The 24199-nt window shown below is 42.0% G+C and overlaps 1 protein-coding gene across 2 annotated transcripts; it reads right to left on the bottom strand.

Moving 5' to 3' along the window:
* Nucleotides 1-259: 259 nt before the first annotated feature.
* On the bottom strand, nucleotides 260-20908 carry ZBTB24 (zinc finger and BTB domain containing 24). 2 transcript variants are annotated; one of them, XM_089664735.1, is made up of 7 exons: nucleotides 20853-20908; nucleotides 15399-16308; nucleotides 13247-13414; nucleotides 10095-10178; nucleotides 7292-7375; nucleotides 5939-6020; nucleotides 260-1174 (listed from the first exon to the last, which is right to left on the bottom strand). In XM_089664735.1, exons 2-7 carry the CDS (start codon nucleotides 16291-16293, stop codon nucleotides 358-360), a joined length of 2130 nt encoding a protein of 709 aa, XP_089520861.1. In that variant the 5' UTR covers nucleotides 16294-16308; nucleotides 20853-20908; the 3' UTR covers nucleotides 260-357. The 2 variants fall into 2 exon arrangements, with proteins under 2 accessions (XP_089520861.1, XP_089520868.1); XM_089664742.1 differs by lacking the exon at nucleotides 7292-7375.
* Between the last annotated feature and the right edge of the window lie 3291 nt (nucleotides 20909-24199).

Raw genomic sequence — 24199 nt, 5'->3', positions numbered from 1 at the left:
CCACTGAAGTTTTCCCAACATTTCATAGGCATGTTATCACTTAACTTCTATATCCTCTGTAGTACTGCAATTTACCATCTTGTGCACATTGAAGTGGTGCCAGGTGTCTACTTAGTAAAAGGAAAGGCAGATAGAATGAAGAATACCCAAATGATAAACCTGTGACACCTCGACACAGAAAATAACACCTTTGCATCTGCAGAACTCCACACAATACAATTGTGGACAGTATCCAAATTCAAACAAGACAAATAAAATGTATAAATTCAGTCTTGTTTTATCATTCACTTCCTTTCATAGGAATAAAAGCGAAACATTTAAACTTCAAAACAAAAAAAACAATATAAACCATTTTTATCATACAGGTGTTGAATTTGTAGTGTCCATGGTTGTGTTTATAAAAGAGACAGCATCAGCTTGTATCTGAAACGTTTGTGTAGGGATCTGGGGACCTGGCACAGGTTGTGGTACAGGATTTACATTTATAGTTTGTTGAAGGTGGTCAGAGACTCTGACATTTTGGCTCAAAATACTCTGAGATGGATGTGCTTGCACATGAGTTAGCGCGGTTTGCCGGTCTGTTTGTGTTAAGTGAATTTCATGTGTTCGTCCTTGCAGTTGGTCCAGTGTTTCCTTTGACAGAGTGATGACATGCATTGGTTCCTGCAGCACAGTTTGTACCCTGCTGTCCATCAACTCGATGTTCTGGATAGATTGCACTTGTTGCTGCTGCTGGGAGACTGACAAACCATGCAATGGTGGCGGCTGATGTGTTATCAGGGCAAGGTTAGTTTGATCTGTAATACTATGAGGTTCATCTGTAGTCACAATACTTAGACCTGGGCCATGACTTGACATGAAGTTCAGGTTGTGGACACTATCTGTCACCAATAATTGGATTTCCTGGCCATTAGAAGCTGCTAGCTGGTATTGCTGCAGCTGAAGGATGGTCCTTGTTTCATCAGTACTTTCAGTGCTTGTAGTGTCCTGTGTCTGCTTTACTTTATTGTGAGTTTTAATGTGTGTCTTCAGATTGTCCATGCGGGAAAACTGCAAATCACACTGTGGACAAGAGAATGGCTTTTTTCCTGTGTGCAAAACGCTGTGTCTTCTCCTGGCACTGGCGTCTGTAAATGCTTTTCCACAAATGTTGCAACAGTGAGGCTTTTCCCCCCTGAAATGATACAATGAAAAATATGTGTAATATAATAAAATAAGCTACTGAAATTAGGGCTGATTAAGATCAACAGTCAAATTAATATTCTACCCCACTTAGGTTTCCACTTATAAGTACTTATAGAACTTATAATACAGAGATTTGAAATCTGGCTGAACCACAGCCCACAAGTGCCAATCTCACCTAAATTCTCCACAGCTGGACACTTCAAGGAAACCTTGATAGGTTGACCGCTATTCAAAAACTAAAACAAAAGCCGGCGCTTCCCAAATTGCCAGAATAGTCTTTTGGTTTCTGAGCAGAACTAACACTTGGGATAGTATACTTACTGGCTGCATTCACTGGGGAGAACACTCTTTACCATTAGTTAAAGTGATTGTAAACCCTCACCTTGTAAAACAACCCATTCAGTTTAAATAGAACTGAAAGGCTAAACATTTGTGCGTACACATAAAAACATTATAAATACCTTTTCCCCCCATAAATAAGTGATCACATAGCATCTAAGCTCTTTATGCAGTTGATAACAGAGAGGTGTGGGAGAGAAACAGCAGTACACTGAAGCATAGCAACACAGTGAAAGGCTGTGCTGGGGGAAGGGGGGGCAGGGGTATCAGATCAGTGGTGGAGTGCAGGCTGAGTTTCCAGTGCAGCTGGAGATCTGACCATAGTGTGGTCAGTTTTTAATAGGAAAACAGTGGGACTGGCAGGATCACCAGTGATTTCACACAAAAGGAAGCAATACAATGAACAGGATACTTTTTCATTCAAGTACACAGTACAACAGGCACATATCAGGAATATGAAATATTGGCTTTACATATTATTTCATTAAGTAGTTGCCACTGCCCTTTCTATTCCTAAAACAGAACTAAACCCTCCTATTGTTTTCAGCTAAGGAAGCTATTTTGGTCTTTGTATGATCAACTGCCATGATACTGCATATGACTCCAGCCATTTGATGGTTTGACAGTTTGGTTGAGAGCACAAGCAGATGTGACAGTTAGCATTCCCGACTTGCATGTAACTGCTTTTGGAAACTGTAAAATTGATAAGCATCCTGTTCTCTTTGTATTGCTTCCTTTGTGTGAAATACCTGGTGTTCCTGCCAGTCCCTCTGCTTTCATATTAAGAACTGACCACACTATGGTGTCCTTTTATCAAGCAGTGGTAAATGACTGCTGCTCAGTTCTCCAGCATTCTCAGAGAAGATAGTTCTCCTCTGAATGCCTTTTTATGAAGCGGAGTAGATCACTTCTCCGAATGAAGGGAGAAGCGATCTGCAAACGCTTTGAACTCTGGAAAACGGCTTCTTTTACTATAATCTCGCGAGATTACAGTAAGAGATCAGTCAAACACCGTTTACTAAACAGTGGTAAATTATTGCTGCTTCGTTTATGGTTCCTCCGATTCTCCATCTCTGGGCTGAAGAATCTGGAAGGAGAACACAGGTCGCCAGTGAAGGGCTGACATCACTCCTTCATACACTGGCAATCTGTGTGCTGAGGTGATCAGCGGAGAACATGTTCTCCACTGATCATCTCTGTTTCCTAAACCACTAATGATCGCAGATCAGCAACGATCCTTAGGATCACCACTGATCTCTGTTTCATAAAAGGACACCTTAGCAGGAGAACATGCAATGGTCAGTTCTTTAGCTATGCTGGGAACTCAGCCTGCTCTCTTTCCAAACTTTGAGTCAGTGACCTGGAACAAGTATAGAGATGAGGATCTTTTTCTCACTTTTCTAATCTGTATAATTTTGTTCAGAATTTTTTAGAATCAGGTCAGCCCACCAAATTCTCCAATGACAGGTTTACGTTAAGAAAACAATTTTGTCTTCATTCAGCCTGGTGAATGCCACCAATGCTCATTCTCAACCTAAAATGCTACATTCTTCCCATAGTAATTATGTCAACTGACCTAAGAGATTGCTGGAGTGTGTACAAAGTGGGGTTGGGATTAAGGACACTGGCCTAATAGGGAGGCCTTTTAAGAGTTCAGTCATGCCAAGCTTTAATAATATACTGTCTGCTGCTTTCATGAAAAGCCAGTGAAATATATGTGCAATACTGCTTTAATAAAACTGGGTGGTAACAGCTTAACATGGTGGATCTTCCTAACTTTACTAACTATGGAACCAAAATAACCAACTCAAACTGCATATCCTAAGTATATACTCTATCAAACAGCTAAAAGTTGTGGACACCTGACCACCACATTTTTATGAGCTGGTCTCAAGCCAATGCCATGGGCATTAATTTGTAACTGCTACCCCACTCCCTTTGTGGCTATAACATCCTCCACTTCTCCAGGAAAGCTTTCCAACTTTGAAGTGTGTCTGTAGAAAAAATGTTCTATTCAGCCAAAACAGCATTTGTGAGTTTAAATACTGGTGTTGGGCGAGAAGACTTGGCTCACAATTCAGTTTATGCCATAGATGGTTAATAGATGTAAGGTCAGGCCTCTATGCAGGCCACACCAAACCTTGTCTTTATGGACCTGACTTTGTGCATCTAAAAGAGAATTCCAGGCTTCCTGGCACTTAAAAAAATTTGTTTGTGCCAGCTTGGCTTCAGCTTAGGCTGTGATAGAATGTAGTAGCTTCTTCCTTGTACAGTAAGCAGAGCCGTGTTCCAGCAGCAGTACTAGCCATTTCCTCTAATTCTACCAGATCTAGAGAGAGTAGCCCAAACTGCACCACCATTTAGGAGAAGCCTAGCACAAGCTGCCATAATCTATTCCTGCCTAAGCAACAGCCCATCCATTCTGATATGCAAGTAATATGTTTGGTCTAAGTTAGCATAAACAAATTATTCAAAGTGCCCGGAAGCTGGAATTCTCTTCTAATAATGTGGAGAGGGGGGTTTGCATATTTTTGGCCATATGGCATAAACAGAGTTTAAGAATGATGGAAAATATGTCTCAGTGTATGAGATCAATGAAAAAGCTCTTTTTTTGGAGGGTAAGGTCCTATAATCTTTACTTGTTTTTGCTGTCCTGATACAGACTGAGTATCTGAGTGTTGTCATTCTGGGCCTGGAATTGTGTCACTGGCAGAAGTAAAATACAGATGAAAAAGAAAACTAAAATAGTCACCATTTCTAAAAACTGGTAAGCTGCAATATATTAATTTCTGGTCATTGGGTTTACATACACTACATTCTTACATGTGCGTGCAAAAAAGAAAGGATGAATCTCACTTCAAATAAAATCTTTGTCAGAAATGTTTCTTTTGTAAGGAAAAAGAATGTTTATTGATGGTTTTGCCCATTTAGAACTAATGCACTCTCTTTTTACTATTCCTTCATTGAACTGTTTAGAATAGTGAAGAAAGCCATTGTACTAGATCTAAGCTAGGGGGAAAAAAAAAAAATAAAAATTTACCTTTGGGAACATGCTACATATTGCACCCATTTTTAGGGTGGAACACGTAACATGTTCCCAATGCTGCAGCCGCTGCCCGATTTCCCCCCTTCCTGTGACAGAAGTACAGGGAGAAGTTTTGCATACTAGCTGTCACTTCTTATAAAAACAATGCAGCCGTGCAGGGCTCCGCCCACATGCCCGTACCATTCATTCAGAGTGTTCTGTGAATGAATGAACTACAAGTCACAACAGTCTTAGCGCCTGTCGGCTTATAGTTCTCAATGAACTACCATGGCGCTGTGGAACGCTGTGGTAGTTAATTGATTCTTCTTGTCAGTATATCAGCTTGCTCATACATCCCGTATAGCCAAGCAGATATACTGACAGGTCTGCAGGAGACCTGCACGGCACCAGCGATCTGCAATGCTTTACAGGCTCCTGCAGCCAAAAATAATAAATGCACAATTTTATACCTGCAATGGTAAACAAAAATGTGCATTTATTATTTTTGGTCAAAAGGTGAACTTATTCTTTAAACAAATAGATTGCATTTGTTATGCTCTGCTCGAAACAAAAGTACTTGACTCTTTTTTTTTTTTTTAATTCAATTTCAGCAGTACCGTATATACTCGAGTATAAGCCGAGTTTTTCAGCACATTTTTTGTGCTGAAAAATGGCCCCCTCGGCTTATACCCGAGTCAACGTCTGCAGATGACATGCCGTCCCTGTCATCTGGACACACCCCCGGGATCAATCCTCGCCGGTGGAGCTTGGAGAGGAGGAGCCGAGCGGCACCGCGAAGATCGAGCGAGTGAAGAGATGGAGAGCGGCCGGAGAAGGAAGACATCTGACCGGTAAGTGTGTACCATGGGAGAGGGAGGGAGCGAGCGAGCCCAGGCTGGAGCAGGGGTCAGCAAGGTAAGTATCATTGGTGTCAGTGGGAGGAATAGTGCCCAATCATTGGTGTCACTAATACCAACGATGGGGCACTATTCCTCCCCCCACTGACACCAACGATGGGGCACTATTCCTCCCTCCACTGACACCAACGATGGAGCACTATTCCTCCCCCCACTGACACCAACGATGGGGCACTATTCCTCCCCCCCACTGACACCAACAATGGGGCACTATTCCTCCCCCCACTGACACCAACGATGGGGCACTATTCCTCCCCCCACTGACACCAACGATGGGGCACTATTCCTCCCCCCTCGGCTTATACTCGAGTCAATAGTTTTTCCCAGTTTTTTGTGGTAAAATTAGGTACCTCGGCTTATATTCGGGTCGGCTTATACTCGAGTATATACGGTAAATACATTTTGAATTTTGCTTGTGATTTGTAAAGAAAGTTTATGCGATCCAAACAGATTAAAATATAAGCCACTATACCTGTGTATTCGAATATGTGTCTGCAAGGAGGTTTTAGCAGTGAAAGATTTTCCACAGATCTCACATGTGTACGGCCTCTCACCTAAAGAAGAAACAAAGATTATTTAATTCAAATACATAAATCAGCCTGTTCTGTATGATTTGTGTACACAGGCACTTTGCAATGCATCTTTGATAAGTTTCTGACAGATCATTCCATGCCTGCACTGAACAGATTCATCAGACACTTCTTAAGTGGAAGTATCATGCACGTATAACAGAATGCTAAGAGACAATATGATAAAAATGGAGGTTTACATTGGAAAGAAAACGGTTTTCTTACAAAACATAGCATTAATAAAAAGGAAAGGTATGTGGAGGCGTTTTGGGGAATTGACTTTAAATGGAACTAGGGGAAATAAAAAATGACAAATATAATATAGTCTATTGCTAGTATTAACACACAAGTTTTTGTTTTTTTGGAGTCCTCCCCTTATTTTACCCAGTGATCCAGTAACCCCACTGTTACCCTGTTAAAAAAAAAACAAAAAAAAAAACACACATCTTGCTTTGCATTGAAATTGCACAGTAGCATTATCACCCTGCAGACAAGACTTAGATCAAGCACGCATGAGTGCCCCCAGAGCAAGCCGATTGCTATGGAGGCACATGGCAGGGGGGAGGGACCAGGAGTGCAGGCAGAGTACCTGCAAAACCATTGTACAGAGCAGGTAAGTATGTCATGTTTGTTTTTTGTTTTTTTAATTTGTATCTGTACAATCACTTTAAAGGAGAAGTACAGCCAAAGCTCTTTTGGATGTACTTCTGTGGATCAGAGGAGTGCAGCTCGGTCAGCTGAAGTCCGCTGTCGGTTGACATCGCTCTACTGGTAAATGCTGACACGGAAAGACCTGCATTGCAACCTGCTGACTGCATCTGCTGGTCGCAAGTGCACTGCTTTATAGGCTCCTAGTAAAAAAAATAATAAAATGCACATTTTTTTACCAGCAATAAAAGATGTGCACTTATTTTTTTTTTTTTTACAAAGGCAAACTTATCCTTTAAGAAGATATTGGAAGGGCATAACAGCTTTCCATAGGCACCATCATTGATGATGCGAGGCTGACTGGTTATCAGAATGAATGTCAATAGCCAGGGGTAGGCCCAGATGCTGAAGCACAATTACATTCAATTAAATGGAGGGGTGGTTAGGACCTCATCGCTCGCTATATACTGACAGATGAGTTCTTGACATTGATTAAATGTTAGACTTTTATTTATTATCTGTTAGGTACTTTTGTACATTGTCAAGTTATCCCACAATGAATCATCATGTGGTATTTATACAGTATTTAAATAGGAATATAACAGTACCTGTATGAGATCTTAGATGCTTTTTTAACTGTGCAGCATCCATGAATTTTCTTTGGCAGACATTGCACTCTGGTAACCCGCGGCCTTCAATAGATTGCATAACAGAAAGAAAAAACACAAACTCAGAGTACACTTTCATTTATTTGAATCTGTCACTACAAATGGTAAATATGACTTTAATTACTGCATCAGACACTACTGTAAAACTGAGCATGTAGTGAAAGGGGGAGAATATTAGCCTAATAACTTTGCAAATAATGTGTGCTTTCATTATAACACCCTTACTAAAACAACTTCAGTTTTCCAACAATCATTGTAAATAAGGACAGTGAAAAAAAAAAAAAAAATCAGGTTTGTAAATAATATTTTTACCTATCTTGGTCCCTTAGGCTTGCACATGGTTTGGGGGTATCCAAACTCTGCTTCGTACCACTGAAGTAGAGGGAAAGGTGAATGTAGTAGAAAATGCTACCCAGTTACCCACAAATTATGCTTCCCCTTTGCTCTGATCCTATCTGCTTACATTTTCTAATAAATCACTTTCTGAATGCTTGCTTTTAGTTTTCTATGGATTCCTGAAATCACAAAGCTCCAGCTCATTCCTCTCTCTCTCCCTCTCTCTTTGTGGGTGGTTGGCAGGATCCCTTCTCCCAGATGACAACACCTTGGCAACCACAAGAGCTCTGAACACTGGTGGGATGACGTCACAGCTACAAGAGATTGAGAACCATTGCCGGTTCCTCCACAGTAATGAGACTGCATTGAAAAACTGTAAAAAACTATATACAGAAAGCAATTTATTACAAAATGTAAGCAGAGAGGATCAAAGCAAAGGGAAGCATTTACTAAGTTATTGTGTAGCCTTTCCTTCCATTTAAGTCCAGCTGTCATTCCCCATCTACCAACATTAAATGATAAGTTCACCTTTTTTTGACAAAAATAATACATGTGGTATGAGATCTTAGATGCTTTTTTAACTGTGCAGCATCCATGAATTTTCTTTGGCAGACATTGCACTCTGTTAACCAGCGGCCTTCAATAGATTGCATAACAGAAACAAAAAAACACAAACTCAGAGTATACTTTCATTTATTTGAATCTGTCACTACAAATGGTAAATATGGCCTTAATTACTGCATCAGACACTGCACTGCAAAACTGAGCATGTAGTGAAAGGGTGGGAATATTAGCCTAATAACTTTGCAAATAATGTGTGCTTTCATTATAACACTCTTACTAACACAACTTCAGTTTTCCAACAATCATTGTAAATAAGGACAGTGAAAAAAAAAAAAAAATCAGGTTTGTAAATAATATTTTTACCTATCTTGGTCTCTAAGGCTTGCACATGGTTTGGGGGTATCCAAACTCTGCTTCTTCCATTTAAGTCCAGCTGTCATTCCCCATCTACCAACATTAAACGATACGTTCACCTTGTTTGACAAAAATAATACATGCAGATTTTTTTGCAGGTAAAAAAAATGTGCATTATTTTTGTCTGAAGGAGACTGGAAAGCATTGCACCTGTGATCAGTAGATCGCTGATGCCATGCAGGTCTCCCGCAGACCTGTCAGAATATCTTCTTGCCGTAATGGATGTACAGTCAAGCAGATATACGGACAGGAATCTTCAATTAACTACCACAGTGCCATGGTAGTTCATTGAAAATTACTAGCTGACAGCTGCTAAAGCTTCCAGGACTTGTAGGCACTCACTTACAATAATTTGTGAATGAGTGATGTGACCGTGTGGGCGGAGCCTCCCCACCCCTGCGCTGTTTTCAAATCTGACAGATAGATAATATGGGGAGAAGTTTCCCCATACTATCAGAGGGAGGGGGTGGCAGGCGTGGCTGCAGCTATGGGAACATGTTACATGTTCCACCCTAAAAACGGGGGGGGAACATGTAACATGTTCCCAAAGGTGAACTTATCCTTTAAACTAGGCACAGCATTTGATAAGTCCAGATGTCAACAACAGCATCAGGAAAAATCTAAGCCCATAAAGTACAATATGGCTAATAAATATTGTTTATGCTTTTCCTCAAGGGCATAGTGAAAAAGGTTCTAAACATGAAAATTCAGATATGCTTACTTCCTGTGGGGTTCAATAGATCTAGCTACATTGGTCTGACTGCATTTGTCCACATGCAAACAGAACAAACTGTATGTGCTCAGGGACATCATTTGTTGATAGGCCCTTATAAACAATTTTTTGCTAACCTGATCTACAGTATATCATCAAATGTCAGAGAGCTGGAACTGGGGGTTATACTGGCAACCAAATGTAAATCAGTATTCTGTGGAAAGTGGCTCAACTTGCATTAAACAGGCGCTCCTGGTTAAGCCTACATACAGAGCCATCGACACCTCCGCCCCAAGCTACATCATAAGCTTAATCTCAAAATATCACCCAAACTGTCCTCTTTGCTCCTCCCAAATCCTCCTGCTCTATGGCTACCTTTGTCTTCTCCTCCCGTGTCCATCTCCAGGAAATCTCCTATCCTCTGGAACTCCTTACCCCAATTCATCTGGCTATCTCCTACTCTGCCCACCTTTAGACGATCCTTGAAAACTCATCTTTTTTAAGGAAGCCTATTCCACCTCTACCTAACATCTGAAATTTGATTTTGTCCACAAAACACATCCCCCGCAGTTATTAGGCTCTCAAGAGCAAGGTCCCCTAACCCTTTTGTATTGAATTGTATTGTAACTCTACTATCTCCCAAATTGTTGGCTCTATATACAGAAAATCCTGTAAATTAATAATACTCTAACAGAACACAGCCCATATCGTACATACCAGAGTGTACTCGATAATGACTCTTTAGCTGTTTTCTTTGACTGAAGATTTTCCCACATTGGTCACATGTAAAGGATTTTTTCCCTAGTAAAAAAAATAGACAAATAAATGTATTACAAAAATGTTTGTTATACCATTTAATGTAAATTAAAGCAGATATCAAAAGATGTTTTTTACCAAAATGACTAGAAAATAAAAAGGTGCTGTTCTTCTCTACAACAGTTTTGGACTACTACTGTGGTCTATCAATTTACCATAATTTTCAGTAAAATACATTTTGACTCTTATGCAACTTAACCTCCTTGGCGGTATGATTATTTCCGATTTTTGGTGCTGAAAGCTCTACTATTTTTTTGCATGGAAATATGTAGTTTTTTATTGTAGGCTGTAATTTTTAGGAATAACTCCCTGAAATCTGTCCGAACAAGAGTCTAGTAAACATTCCGGATATGATAAAACTTGAAACACGAAATCATAAATTATAATTTAATTAATAATCATAAAAATAATAATATAATAATAATAAATTTAATTCAATAATATAATCAAACCAAAAAAACCTGAAATTTGAAATATAGCGCCAAGTTCGCACATCGCTGAGCAAAGTCGCAAAATCGTTTTCAATGTCTGATGACGAATTTCCCCACGAATCATTATCACTCAATTCTGCAAGTGGTTCTAATTTACTATCGCTGTTCTCTAGCCGGTCTAAAACCGCTTTTGACATAAAGGGATGCTTTTTGGACGCCATGGACTTTTCTAAGTTTCCAGGCAGAAAGAACAGTCAAAATGTAGGCAGGGCGCAGGACAAAGCAGTAGGGACAAAATATATGTGAAATGCATTGAAACAGCAATGTTTTACTATATAATAATCATTTTAAAAAAAAAGACATTTTTTAAAAATTTCAAATTTGCCACTGGTTCCGGCGCCCGTACGTCCCGACGTCACAGGGACTGGAACACGGAAGCTGGATGCCGGCATCGGCCGGAGGAGATGGCCGGGGACGCTGCAGGGGACACATCGCAGGAGCGAAGGACAAGGTAAGCACTGCAGGGACTCCCTGAGCAATGCCGCATGGTAAGCCCAAGTGTAGCTCGGGGTTACCGCTCTTGGTACTGAAATTTTACCCCGAGCTACACTCGGGAATACCGCCAGGGAGGCTAACAGTTTCAGTTACAAAGCAAATCCTGCTAACACTAGAGAACTGCCCCCATAACATTTCTATTCCAAAATTAGATACCCATCTGGTAAACTGAAACATTTGGCACTGGTTGCCATACTATGACTGTAAAAAAAAGCTGACTGAGCACTTGCTTCAACATCGGTTTGCAATGTTTGTCACAAAAGCATTGACTTTCATTTCTGTAAAACTGCTGGACATTCTGAATCACCACAGTGGGTTCAAATGGTGAACAAGCAGAAGATGAGAGGAATTTGACTGGGATGGGTTTCCCATCATTACATATGGACTTCTGGACAAGGCATTTTTCCATTTTGCCAGCAAAAGGGCAAAACCTCTAGTCTATTTGTAACCTCTGATGCTGTAATCCATATATGTGGCAGCAGGGAAAGTGGGTCCTAATGCCCAGCCGCCACACAGGTATGTCTATGAGGGTCCAAGGTTGTGTGCTGAGAGCAAGCTCCCTGCATGCTCCCAACACACTGACTGAGCTGACAGTTCTCAGTCTCTGTTTGTGATCAGGAGCCAGCGGGATGGGCTCTCTATCATGTGACTGCTGTTAGAGCCAATCACTGTGATCAGGACACCACCTTCCGGCGTTCAAACCCACTTAAATGGGCGCCACAAGGTGGTGGGAAGGGATTAACTCCAATGACAGCAACACCCCCCATATGGGGAAAAACAAAAACACTGTCCGTTGTCTCTTTTTGTGTGTGCTTCCACGGCTAAGCCTGAGCCCTGTGCTTATGGGATCACTACATGGACATGATTTTAGGCTGATCATACACATTACAATTTGAACATACAACCTCTGTACAATCAACGATAGATCTACCAAAACAATGGAATATAAGCGTCTACCTAATCTTTCCACTCAGTTTGTATCCAATCAGTCAAGCCCTTTCACTACATACGTATTGGTAGATCTAAAGGAGAGTAGACATTTAGATTGTAATGTATGTGGTAAATTTCATAAGAATTGTCACTAACCAACCACTGACATTCCAGGTCATGTGATCACAGCAACATCCAAGCAGATACAATTGCTTCAAAAGCCATATTGTCATTGAATATTAAAAATTACCTTTCCTTTTCTATCTGCAGCTCTGTAATTTTCTGTAAAATTCAACACAATAAGTCAACCTGGAGGCATTCTGTACACAAGTGTTGTATGAAATGCCCCCAGAAATGTCATTTCCTGCTTGCGTGATTGGCTTACTGATTTTCCTAGAAGTCACAAGTCAGATTTTGGGCATCCAAAGTAACAAAAACTTCATTTTTTGTGAGACACTCCTAAATACTTTTAAAGGGATACAGACACTGCAACTTTCCTTGTTAGAAAACTGCAAATGCATCAGCTCATCAGTGATGAAAAAGTCACTCCCATAGAGAATAGTTCCAAAAGATACAGAACAGCAATTCCTTCAAAAGGAGAAACAGGTAGGAATCTGAAACAAAGTTTGTTCAAATTCTTGCAATGTACATCGATCACCAAGAGGGAATTGGTTTGTTTTTGTTTGTTTTTTTTAAAAAGTGAAGTTAAGCTAGCCATACATGGATTGAAATTTTGAACCATGTATAGACACTTGGTTGTACAGAAGTTGATCTACCAATTAACTTTTGTACAAGCACCCTGTTGCGTTTTCCCCACTCAATGAGAGCAGCAAGCTATACACTGCAGCGCTGATCTGTGTATTCTGATGGTGGGGGAAGTGTCCCCTCTGGCAGGATACAATGAGGATTCCCCATCCACCAAAAATTTGTGGATGGGGGAATCAACTCAGTTTTTTTTAACAAATCTCTGGCTGGACCAAAAAAAAAACAACTGACTAATCAGTGGGCTGCATAACAATTACAAAACTAGCAGGATACGAGTGACAGAAGTGCAAAAACTGATATACATGGTCATATACAGCTCATAAATCATTCCAAAAGAAGTTATGTTATTACATTTGCAAAACACATATATACCTTCATGTAAATTCATGTGCTCCATCAGTGAGTTCCTTGTTGCTAGAGATTTATTGCACACAGTACAGTTATAGGGTCTCTCCCCAGTGTGTGCGCGTTCATGGGCCTGTAACGAGTGTTTCTGAGAAAATCCCTTTCCACACTCAGCACACCTAAAAGGGCGCTCACCTGAAATGAGAAACATCAGGAATTCGGATGGACCTACATTTATTTATTATGTGTTATATTATTTATTTATTAAGTACTTATACAGCTCCGTCAATTTACACAGCACTTTTACACATACATATATTGTACATTCATATCGGCCCCTAACCTTCAAGGAGCGCACAATCAAAGGCCCCTAACTCACATTCATACATACACATACTAGGGACAATTTAAACAGGATCCAATTAACCTACCAGCATGTCTTTGGAGTGTGGGAGGAAACCAGAGTACCAGAGGAAACCCACACAGGCACAGGGAGAACATGCAAGCTCCAGGCAGGAGGTGCCGTGGTTGGGATTTGAACCAACGACCTTAATGCTGCCAGGCGGAAGTGTATACATTATACAGATTGCACAATCTTTGCACAATTAGATTGACCAAAACTATAAGGATACATCTAAACAATTCATTCTATTTGTATCAAATCAGGCAGGTCCTTGTACTACGTAGTTGATGGCAGATCTAAAGGAGGTTTTACAATCAGATTGTAGAGTTTATAGGTAGCTTTAGTCTTTGCACAAAACAAAGAATCATTTATTATATAAAAGTATGGGCTTGGATTGCAATAAAGAAAAATAAAGAAAAAAGCAGGTAATCTCAACGGACTGTGTCATCCCCTTTGGGCCTTAGGACCAAGGGAATCAGTCTAGTGGGTACATGAACATGGAAAAGCCTCTCAACAGAAAAACAGAAAACTGAACACTGCAAAGAACAATCAAAAGGCAAAACATTTTTTTTTAAATTTTGGATAGAGTGGGGAGGGATTAGAACACGTTTTTGTCCGTTTTTATTGCGGTCTGTGCCCCCATTATTAGAATTCACCCTATTTGTCCTGTTTACCATTATCATCAAAAGTAAAAGAAAATCTCAAATTTTGGGTTGTCCCCAGAAAAGTAATAGAGGGGAAATCTTCCTACAATAAGATTCTGCTGACACCCAAGAATTCCCTATTTTTTGGAGGGATATCCTCTCACTTCCTGTTTGGCTATAGAACAGGAAGTAAAGGGAAATCTCCCCAATGAGACACAAATGGCAAAAAAACTGAAAGTGATTATAACCTTCCTTTACTCTATCCAAAATGGAAAAAAAAACAAAAAAAAAAAAAAACACAGTTTTGCCTTTAGTTCTACTTTGATTTTGGTGATGCTGTAACCATATTGTCTTAGTTAAAATCACTAACATTTTTTGGGGGTTTTGGATAGAGTGTGGGAGAGGTAAATTTTTTAAAAACGTTTTAAAATGATTTAGAAAAAGTTTATTTTTTTCTGTGACCCCTTGGGGAAATGTTTCTTCACTTTCTGTCCCTGCAATGCCCATACAAGAAAAAAGAAGAGCAGTTCTACGAGAAGCAGGAAGGGACAGACAGCAGTAACAAAAAAAAATAGTCAGAGGTTCTAATCTCTTACTTCTTATAGTTCTGCTAAATCATTTTACTACAAGACTGAGAATAATACACAGTTAAATGACAGAGACAGAGGAGGTACTCATGTTGAAATGAATGTGTATGGGGCATTAATTAGGGAGAGATTCTTTACAAGTGAGTAGCTAGTGCTGGGCTTCCTTATTAGAAAGTCCAGCATGTTCTGCAAACAAATTAGAATTGAATCACCCTGTAATACATTTTTATGTGCAGAATAAAGATCTTATACAAGAAATAGACAAGAGGAGGGACACACCTTGTCCCTGTCCCTACTTCAAACAAATGTGTATGTGTATTAATTAGTGAAAGACAGTTTACAAGTGAGCAGCAAGTACTGGACTTTCTTATTCGGAAGGCCAGCAAGCTCTGCAAGAAAAAAAAAGTAATGAAACACCCTGTGTTACTTTTTCTATGTGCAGAAAAAAGCAATTATAAAGGTAACAGTTGATATATTTGTTAACACTTTATAAGCCAAATAAATTGACCAATATAAAATTTTATCTTTACGTGTTTATTTTGTACCTGTATGTGTTCTGCGATGAATTGCTAAGAAGTGCCTGTATTTAAACACTTTGCCACAATCTTTACATTGATATTCAGAGCTGGACTGTTTCTTCTTCTTTATGTTCTGCTTTCCTGCTTCATGCTCATCATTTTCCTCTGTAAGTCTGTAGTCTTGCAGCTTAACAGGCCTCTGGGCTTTGCGTTTACTATGTCTCTTGAAAAAGCCTTGTCCTTCCACGATCCTGGGGTTCAGGTCACATGTAACCTCTGCTGCATAATCAGTAACGACTTCTTCTTCGTTTAACACAGATTCAACAAGAACACTCTTTTCATTGCCGTTTTCTGTGATATCTCCTTCTGTCTCAGGTTGTACAACAAGATTACCATCTTCATTGGTTTTCCCTTCTGCAGGTGGTTTCTTAGGTCTTCCTCGTTTCCGCTTTGGTATATCGCTCTCTGCTATGGCGTTGTCAGACTCATCAGGATGCAGGTTGTCTTGGTTTTTGCCTTCCTGATAATCAGTATAGGCTTTTACCAGACTGTCGACTTTTAATACATGGGCAGAGGCCACTACTTGCTGTAGGCACTTTTCACTTGCATTCACATTTCCAGTGTAGATAAATTGAAGCAACATTTCAAAGATCTCAGCAACCACTCCTTCCATGACATAAACAGACTGTCCAACATCTCCTTCATCAGCAAACATGATGGAGAAATATTCGCTGCTAGCTGCCAGTAAAGCCTTGTGTGCTCGAAACTGCACACCTTCCACTATCACTGTTATGTCACATAGGAAGTTCTTTTTCCTCTGTTCTGCTAAGCAGGAGAGCACGCTATCCATGTGAGCTCGGCACTGAATGGTAATCTGCACACCTGGTGCTGCCTCTGGATGAGAGGTGGATGCCTCTTCCATAGTTTACAGTGGAGCCTTCAATTGTGAAATAAAAGCAAAACATTTTCAAGTTATTTCATCATTTTACTGGTACATCATTTTTACTGCCATGTGCATTTCTATAAGTCAGTGGTATCCAAACTGGGGGCGCCGTTTTTCCCACGGATACTAGTTATTATACCTTACATTGACATCAACAGAGCACTCTTCTTCCCACTGACAAGGCGCTATTCCTCCCACTGACACCAATGATGGGGGGCTCTTCCTCCCACTGACACCAATGATGGGGCAGTATTCCTCCCACTGACACCAATGATGGGGCACTATTCCTCCCACTGACAAGGCACTATTCCTCCCTCTGACACCAATGATTGGCACTATTCCTCTCACTGACACCAATGATGGGGCACATTTCTTCCAACAGGCACCAATGATTGGCACTACTCTTCCCTCTGACACCAATGACGAGGCCCTATTCCTCCCACTCACACCAATGACGGGCATTAATCCTCCCACTGACACCAATGGCGAGCCCCTATTCCTCCCACTGGCACCAATTGCGGGGCCCTTTTCCTCCCACTAGCACCAATGGCGGGGCCCTATTCCTCCCACTGGCACCAATGGCGGGGCTCTATTCCTCCCACTGGCACCAATGGCGGGGCCCTACTACTCCCACTGACACCAATGATGGGGTACTAGTTCTCCCACTGGCACCAATGGCGGGGCCCTATTACTCCCACTGGCACCAATGGCGGGGCCCTATTACTCCCACTGGCACCAATGGCGGGGCCCTATTCCTCCCACTGGCACCAATGACGGGGCCCTCTTCCTCCCACTGACACGGCACTATTCCTCCCACTGACACCAATGATGGGGTACTAGTCTTCCCACTGACACCAATGATAGGGCACACTTCCTCCCATTGGTACCAATGTTGGGAACACTTCCTCTAACTGGCACCAATGATAGGGCACACTTCCTCCCACGGACACAAACAACGGGGCACTATTGCTCCCACTGATACCAATGATGTGGCATTAGTAATACCGAAGCATTTTCTGCTCCCACTAGCCATAGTCTGTCACCTCCAAAGTCTAAAGGACATTAAAAAAGCCCTTTGTTTAGAAAGATTGGAAACCCTTGCTATAAGGCCACCACTGTGATGGGTGTTCTCAATAACAAACATTAAAGCACTCATCTGACTTTCCCATTCACTCTCTCACCCAGAAACTCAAAAACATTATCTTCATAGCCAAAAAAGCTGTGCTCCTATCTGATTTGTTTTTACACAGAGTTAATAGGGCCTATAGACATAATATAACACAACAGTCATAACCAATTGCCATTTTCTGTCCACTTGAGAATGTGTCTGTAGTACATGTATATATGTTCGTAAATAAAATCTTTCATAGGTAAATCTGCACAATTAATATAATTTAAAAGGAGCTAAACCCATCAATTTAATGTTTTCCCAAAACAGTTATATTCAAGGCATGCTGTTCATGATAACTGCCACAGCTGTTTCTACTCTCAACCAACCTGTCAAGCCATCAAATGGCTGGTGTCATAACTGATCAATGTCCAGCGCCATTGCAACTGCAGATCAGATGATGTCTAATCACACAGTCATCCCGGCACACAGGGATTGTTGGCACACAGTCATCCCGGCACACAGGGATTGTCGGCACACAGTCATCCCGGCACAGTCATCAGGCCTGACACTAAGCTGAGCTGCACATGTGCAGCTCAGTTTACATGCTGGGGATCGCTGTGAGCAGGCAGGTAAATGGGTTTGATTGCAAAAAAGACACTGCATGTCACTTCCTCAAAAAATAGTCTGCCTGTTTACAATGAATAACAGCAGAACTTTACTTGTGTGGCTAGGCTATAGACATTCAAGTTTTACACTGTAACTGATCTTAGAAGCTGTAGGCACTGTGGCACAGTTGGAGCACTGATAGAAATTTCCACCAGGAAGTAAACAGTGAAGAGAAAGACCCTGAGCTGCTTTATCATGTGACTGTGGCTTAGAGCAGAACTAGACCCAGCAATTTATATTGGAACTAAACCCATCCTCTCCTTTACAGCCAAGGAAGCTGCCATCTTAGCCCATGTTTGATCTGCAACAGGCATGGTGCTAAGCTCTGACACCAGCTATTTGATGGTTTGACAGTTCAGTTGAGAGCAATTCTGACAGTTATCCTTCATGACATGTCTTAGATGTAACTGTTTGGGGGAACTGTTGCATTGATGGATTTAGTTCCTTTGTAACAGTTTCCAAAAACAGTTACATTCCAGGCCTACCATGAATGATAACTAATGCAGGCCATTGACGGTTCATTTATCGGCCGATTTTTCGTCCGAAAGAATAATCAGCCGATTTTCACACTGTTAGCGGGGCAATGGCATCAGCTGATTTTCACGGTTCCTCCTCATTTCGTTTATCGGTCATGCTGGAAAATTTGTGAAAACCAGCCAATTTTCGAAATCAAAGGCTGCTATCATAACTGATCACATGTACAGCACCATGACACTTGCTGATCAAACAGAGGCTGAGGTGACAGCTTCCTTGGCTCTAAAACACGGGTCTCAAAACTTTCTAAATAAAAGGCCAGTTTACTGTCCTTCAGACTTTACGGCTACGGTGCTACACTGTAGTAAGTGTGAGTAGAAAATACCCTAGTGTTGGCGGGAGGAAGAATATTCCCCCATCAATGGTATAGATGGAGAAATAGTGGAACGGTGCCCCGCCACCGCTGTCAGTGGGAGGAACGGTGCCCCGCCACCGCTGTCAGTGGGAGGAACGGTGCCCCGCCACCGCTGTCAGTGGGAGGAACGGTGCCCCGCCACCGCTGTCAGTGGGAGGAACGGTGCCCCGCCACCGCTGTCAGTGGGAGGAATAGTGCCGTGTCAGTGGGAGGAACAGTGCCCTGTCACTGGTGTCAGTGGGAGGAAAAGAGCCCTATCACTGGTGTCAGTGGGAGGAACAGTGTGCCATCACTGGTGTCAGTGGGAGGAACAGTGTGCCATCACTGGTGTCAGTGGGAGGAACAGCGTGCCATCACTGGTGTCAGTGGGAGGAACAGCGTGCCATCACTGGTGTCAGTGGGAGGAACAGCGTGCCATCACTGGTGTCAGTGGGAGGAACAGCGTGCCATCACTGGTGTCAGTGGGAGGAACAGCGTGCCATCACTGGTGTCAGTGGGAGGAACAGCGTGCCATCACTGGTGTCAGTGGGAGGAACAGCGTGCCATCACTGGTGTCAGTGGGAGGAACAGCGTGCCATCACTGGTGTCAGTGGGAGGAACAGCGTGCCATCACTGGTGTCAGTGGGAGGAACAGCGTGCCATCACTGGTGTCAGTGGGCGGAACAGCGTCCCATCACTGGTGTCAGTGGGCGGAACAGCGTCCCATCACTGGTGTCAGTGGGCGGAACAGCGTCCCATCACTGGTGTCAGTGGGCGGAACAGCGTCCCATCACTGGTGTCAGTGGGCGGAACAGCGTCCCATCACTGGTGTCAGTGGGCGGAACAGCGTCCCATCACTGGTGTCAGTGGGCGGAACAGCGTCCCATCACTGGTGTCAGTGGGAGGAACAGCGTCCCATCACTGGTGTCAGTGGGAGGAACAGTGTCTTATCACTGGTGTCAGTGGGAGGAAAAGAGCCCTATCACTGGTGTCAGTGGGAGGGAAAGAGCCCTATCACTGGTTTCAGTGGGAGGAACAGTGTCCCATCACTGGTTTCAGTGGGAGGAACAGTGTCCCATCACTGGTGTCAGTGGGAGGAACAGTGTCCCATCACTGGTGTCAGTGGGAGGAACAGTGTCCCATCACTGGTGTCAGTGGGAGAATTTATATCCCAATGTTTGTGTCAGTGGAAGAAATAGTGCCCCAAGGGTATAAGGCAAGTAAAGGGCTGCATCCAGCCCATGGGCCGCCGTTTGGAGACCACTGCTCTAAAGGACTGAAGGGTTTAGTCACTGGTCACACTGTTGCGATTTAAAAACACGCAATTTGTGTGCAATTTCGGTGTGATTTCTGAAGACTTTCTTGCTACTTGTGAAGATTTACAAGGATTTCTTGCAGTTGGCAGTGCGATTTCTATTATATCCTATGTATGTGAAATGACTACAAAACGAGTAAAAGGAATGCAAGAACTACTTTATAAATCACACTGCAGCAAATTGCACATTAAGACACCGACATTCACATTCATTAGGTGCGAATTCAATTTGCAAATCGTACCGGTGTGACTTAGTGACCGCACTTAGTTCTGCAAAATGTTTTTTTTTTCCTGACGATCAGACAGAGGGGGATGGGAGGGGGTTATATTTATCCTGGAGTTGGGCACAGAAGAGGATTTGTGCATAAACCCTACAGCTCATTAAATATGTGGTAGGCAAACTGAGGGAAAAGGGTAACTGTTGTAACGGACAGAGGACAATCCTACACCGCCTGTGTACACATCCCATCCTAGAAAAGTCGGAGTCCCGAGTTGTCAGGTCCTAATGACATGTCACGTGTCAGGCCGCGGTGATCGGAGCTCTGTGCACTACTCCTGTACCATGCCCGAACACTCACCTACACACACGCTTCCTTCTTAGTGGACAGCGGAAGACATCACGGTCACATGATCGCGCCTAGCTATGACAGCAGGGCGTCATGTGATCGCAACCTGCCGAGGGCCGGAAGTAAAGGCTCTGGGTGTTCGTGTGGAAAACGTAGGGGTCATGTTCCACCTGCTTGACAGCCCCCCAGAGGACTCAGAACCAGGGCCAAGCGCGTCCTGTGTGAAGATAGAAGTCCTGCGACCGCAGAGTGCTTTTTCATCTGTTTTCTCTTTTTCTACCTCAAAGGTTAAAGGAAAGGTACAGCCAAAACTATTGTAGCTGTACTTCTGGTGTGGATCACAGCAGTGCGGTTCGTTCTGCACTCCTGTCAACCGTCTTCAGTGGGCAGAAGCCACAGGGTTGCCACCTCATCCCGTTAACTGCTTCCCATCCAGAGGATTTACCCCCCTTCCTGACCAGGCCACTTTTTGCATTACAGCGCTGCGTTACTTTAACAGACAATTGCGCAGTCATGGAATGCTGCACCCAAATGCAATTTATGCCTTTTTTACCCACGAATTGAGCCTTTTTTCGGTGGTATTTGATCACCTGTGCAAATTTTATTTTTTGTGCTATAAGCAAAAAAAGACATAATTTTGAAAAAAAAACCTATATTTTTGACTTTTTGCTATTAACCATTTGCCACCCGCCCTATGGACGAATGGCGGGCAGCAAATGTCATCAGCGCTCCGGGTGGACGCCATATGGCGTCCTCTCGCACATGCGCAGATTGCGCTCCTGCAGAGCGGCGCGATCTGTCACCGGCCGTGTACCTCGCACACGGCCGATGACAGATGTGAGTATCGGCCCGTTGCCAGTACCATGTTAGGTCACATGACAATTGTATACAAGGGATGGCTTCATTCATGCCATCCATTGTATACTAGTGTCTAGCTGTGAATGGTCACAGCTAATCACATGCACATGTCATGTGATTAGCTGTGGCCAAATCACAGCTAAGCACAAAAAAAAAAAAAAAACCCTGAATGAATCAATGTCATTCAGGTAAATGCTTGCTTATAGCAAAGCAAATTGTGTAAAATAAAATACTGATCACTTCCCCAAAGTAGTACAATGTTACTATGGTAACATTGTACTACTTTGGTCATAGTGAAATATGAAAAAAAATCTTAAAAAAAAGAAAATAAATTTAATAAAAAAAAAATATATATATTTTTTTTCATACTGTCACCAGTCAGTGTCCCTGATCACCGCCATGCCAGTTATATGATGACCTGTACTGCACTGGTGACAATATGTAAAAAAAAATAGTGAAAATAATTTTTTTAAATTTTTTTTTCATTTTCCGAAAAATTATGACAAAAAATACAACTTCAAAAAACTCGCCATGCCTCTTTATGAAGTATGTCAGACTGTCTACTTTGCAAAAAGGGGTCATTTGGGGGATATCTGTACTGTTCTGACATTCTTGGACCTCAAGAAATTAGATTGGCTGTCAGTACTTCAGGATTGATCAATATTCAGATCTATACCATAGTTTGTGAACTCTATAACTTTCCTACAAACTAAAAAATACATCCTAATTTGGGTTATTTTCACCAAAGACATGTAGCAGAATTCATCTCGGCCTAAATTTCTGAAGAACAATTATTTATTTGCAAACTTTTATAACAGAAACAAAGAAAAACTTTTTTTTTTCAAAATTTTTGGTCTTTTTTTTGTTAATTTAGCAAAAAATAAAAACCCCAGTGGTGATTAAATACCACCAAAAGAAAGCTCTAGTTGTGTGAAGAAAATGATAAAATTTTAGTTTGGGTACAATGTTGTATGACTGCGCAATTGTCATTCAAAGTGTGAGATCGCTGAAAACTGGCCTGGGCAGGAAGGTGTAAAATTGCCCGGTATTGAATTGGTTAAACATGTCCAGCAAAAAAAATTGAAAAAATCTAATTTCGTCATAGATTTTGGCAAAAATTTATTCTTCGACATGTCTGCTAAAAAAAATATCCCAATACGTGTAAATTAATTGGTTTACGTGAAAGTTATAGTGTTTACAAATGGCGGTATAGATAATGGGATTTTTTTTTTCTACTAGTAATGGCAGCAATCAGCGAATTTTTGCGGAACTGCGGTGGACATTCTGACACAAACTTGGGGGACTAACTTGGTGTCACTGACATCTCCAAAGACACCAATACAGTGATAAGTGCTAAAAATAAAAGCAGTGGCATTGTACTAATGGCACTGGGCAGGAAGGGGTTAATGTGAGGGGCGATCAAAGGCTTAACTGTGTGCTGGGAGTGTTAAGCACACTGATCGGGATGGCTGTACTTTGCACAGCCATCCCGAGCAGTGTGCTCGAGCTGACAGGGAGGAAGACTGTTTTTAAACGAAACAATCTTCCTACCCATCGGAGGTAATCACCTGGCGCTGGCGGGTAATTACCGGACGGGACCCAGTGATTGACATCCGCGGCCGCAAACAGCGGCACGGGTAGGGCGCATGCAGCTCGTGCACACCCCCTACCTGGAGATGCAAAATCATGTATATATACACATGATTTTGCACACAGGTGCCGCCCTGTAGCAGTATATCTGCTATAGGGCGGTCCTTAAGCGGTTAAAACCGAACACATTAATTACACGGGTTCTGAGGCTGATTAAATGCAGCAAGGCACCAAGTGAGATTAATCACCACCTTAATCAGCCAGGACCTGTATAATCAATGTGTTTGATTTTAAAAGGATGAGGTGTAATGCAATAATTGAAAGCAAGTCATATACACACAATAGACAGGTAGTCACACAGGTAGATTTAACCAGCATTTACACCATTAATTATTCTAAGCTTTGTGAAAGACCCACTACCAGATGAATATCTGCCCTGGCACATCATAACATTCACCCGGCACTCCAAGGAATAACAGAATCCAACTGCAATATTCTTGCACTGTCAAAACCTCCACTTTTATCACACGACACACAGGAGGATATATCTTATAGTCCTCACAATCTGAATAATAACACATACCAATAATAATGTGAGCTTTACAGCATGAAATACACATCTTTTGACAGCGTCACAGCATAGAATTAATACATTACCAAAGCTATGGGAAGAAAGGAAGGAACAGATTCCATCAGAACCATAATGCACAGGATCGCAGGGAAGTTGTAAACGCAACCAATCAATGAGCCCATATAGCCTTGGCAAGAGTCCCAATGTCAGAGCGGCCTCCTATGCATAGGAAGGCTCCTCCCAATTGATTATGCTTAAGCTCCCCGTTTTAAACTTTTTTTTTTCTGGCATCTTTCCCGAAGTGGGCAGGTGCCACACCCACTCTAGGAGGAGCTAGCAG

Source organism: Staurois parvus, unplaced genomic scaffold, assembly GCF_062004578.1.
Source record: "Staurois parvus isolate SC_StPar_1 unplaced genomic scaffold, SC_StPar_1.0 ptg000048l, whole genome shotgun sequence".
NCBI classification, from domain to species: Eukaryota; Metazoa; Chordata; class Amphibia; order Anura; family Ranidae; genus Staurois; species Staurois parvus.
The sequence above is the reverse complement of the archived record's forward strand: the minus strand, read 5'-3'. Positions and strand labels throughout refer to the sequence as shown.

Coding starts and splice junctions, on each gene's coding strand:
- ZBTB24 (XM_089664735.1), bottom strand. CDS start 16,293: ATGGAAGAGGCATCCACCTCTCATCCAGAGGCAGCACCAGGTGTGCAG. Junction 13,415..15,398: donor TCATCGCAGAACACATACAG/GTACAAAATAAA, acceptor TTCTCATTTCAG/GTGAGCGCCCTTTTAGGTGT. Junction 7,376..10,094: donor TCATTATCGAGTACACTCTG/GTATGTACGATA, acceptor AATCTATTGAAG/GCCGCGGGTTACCAGAGTGC.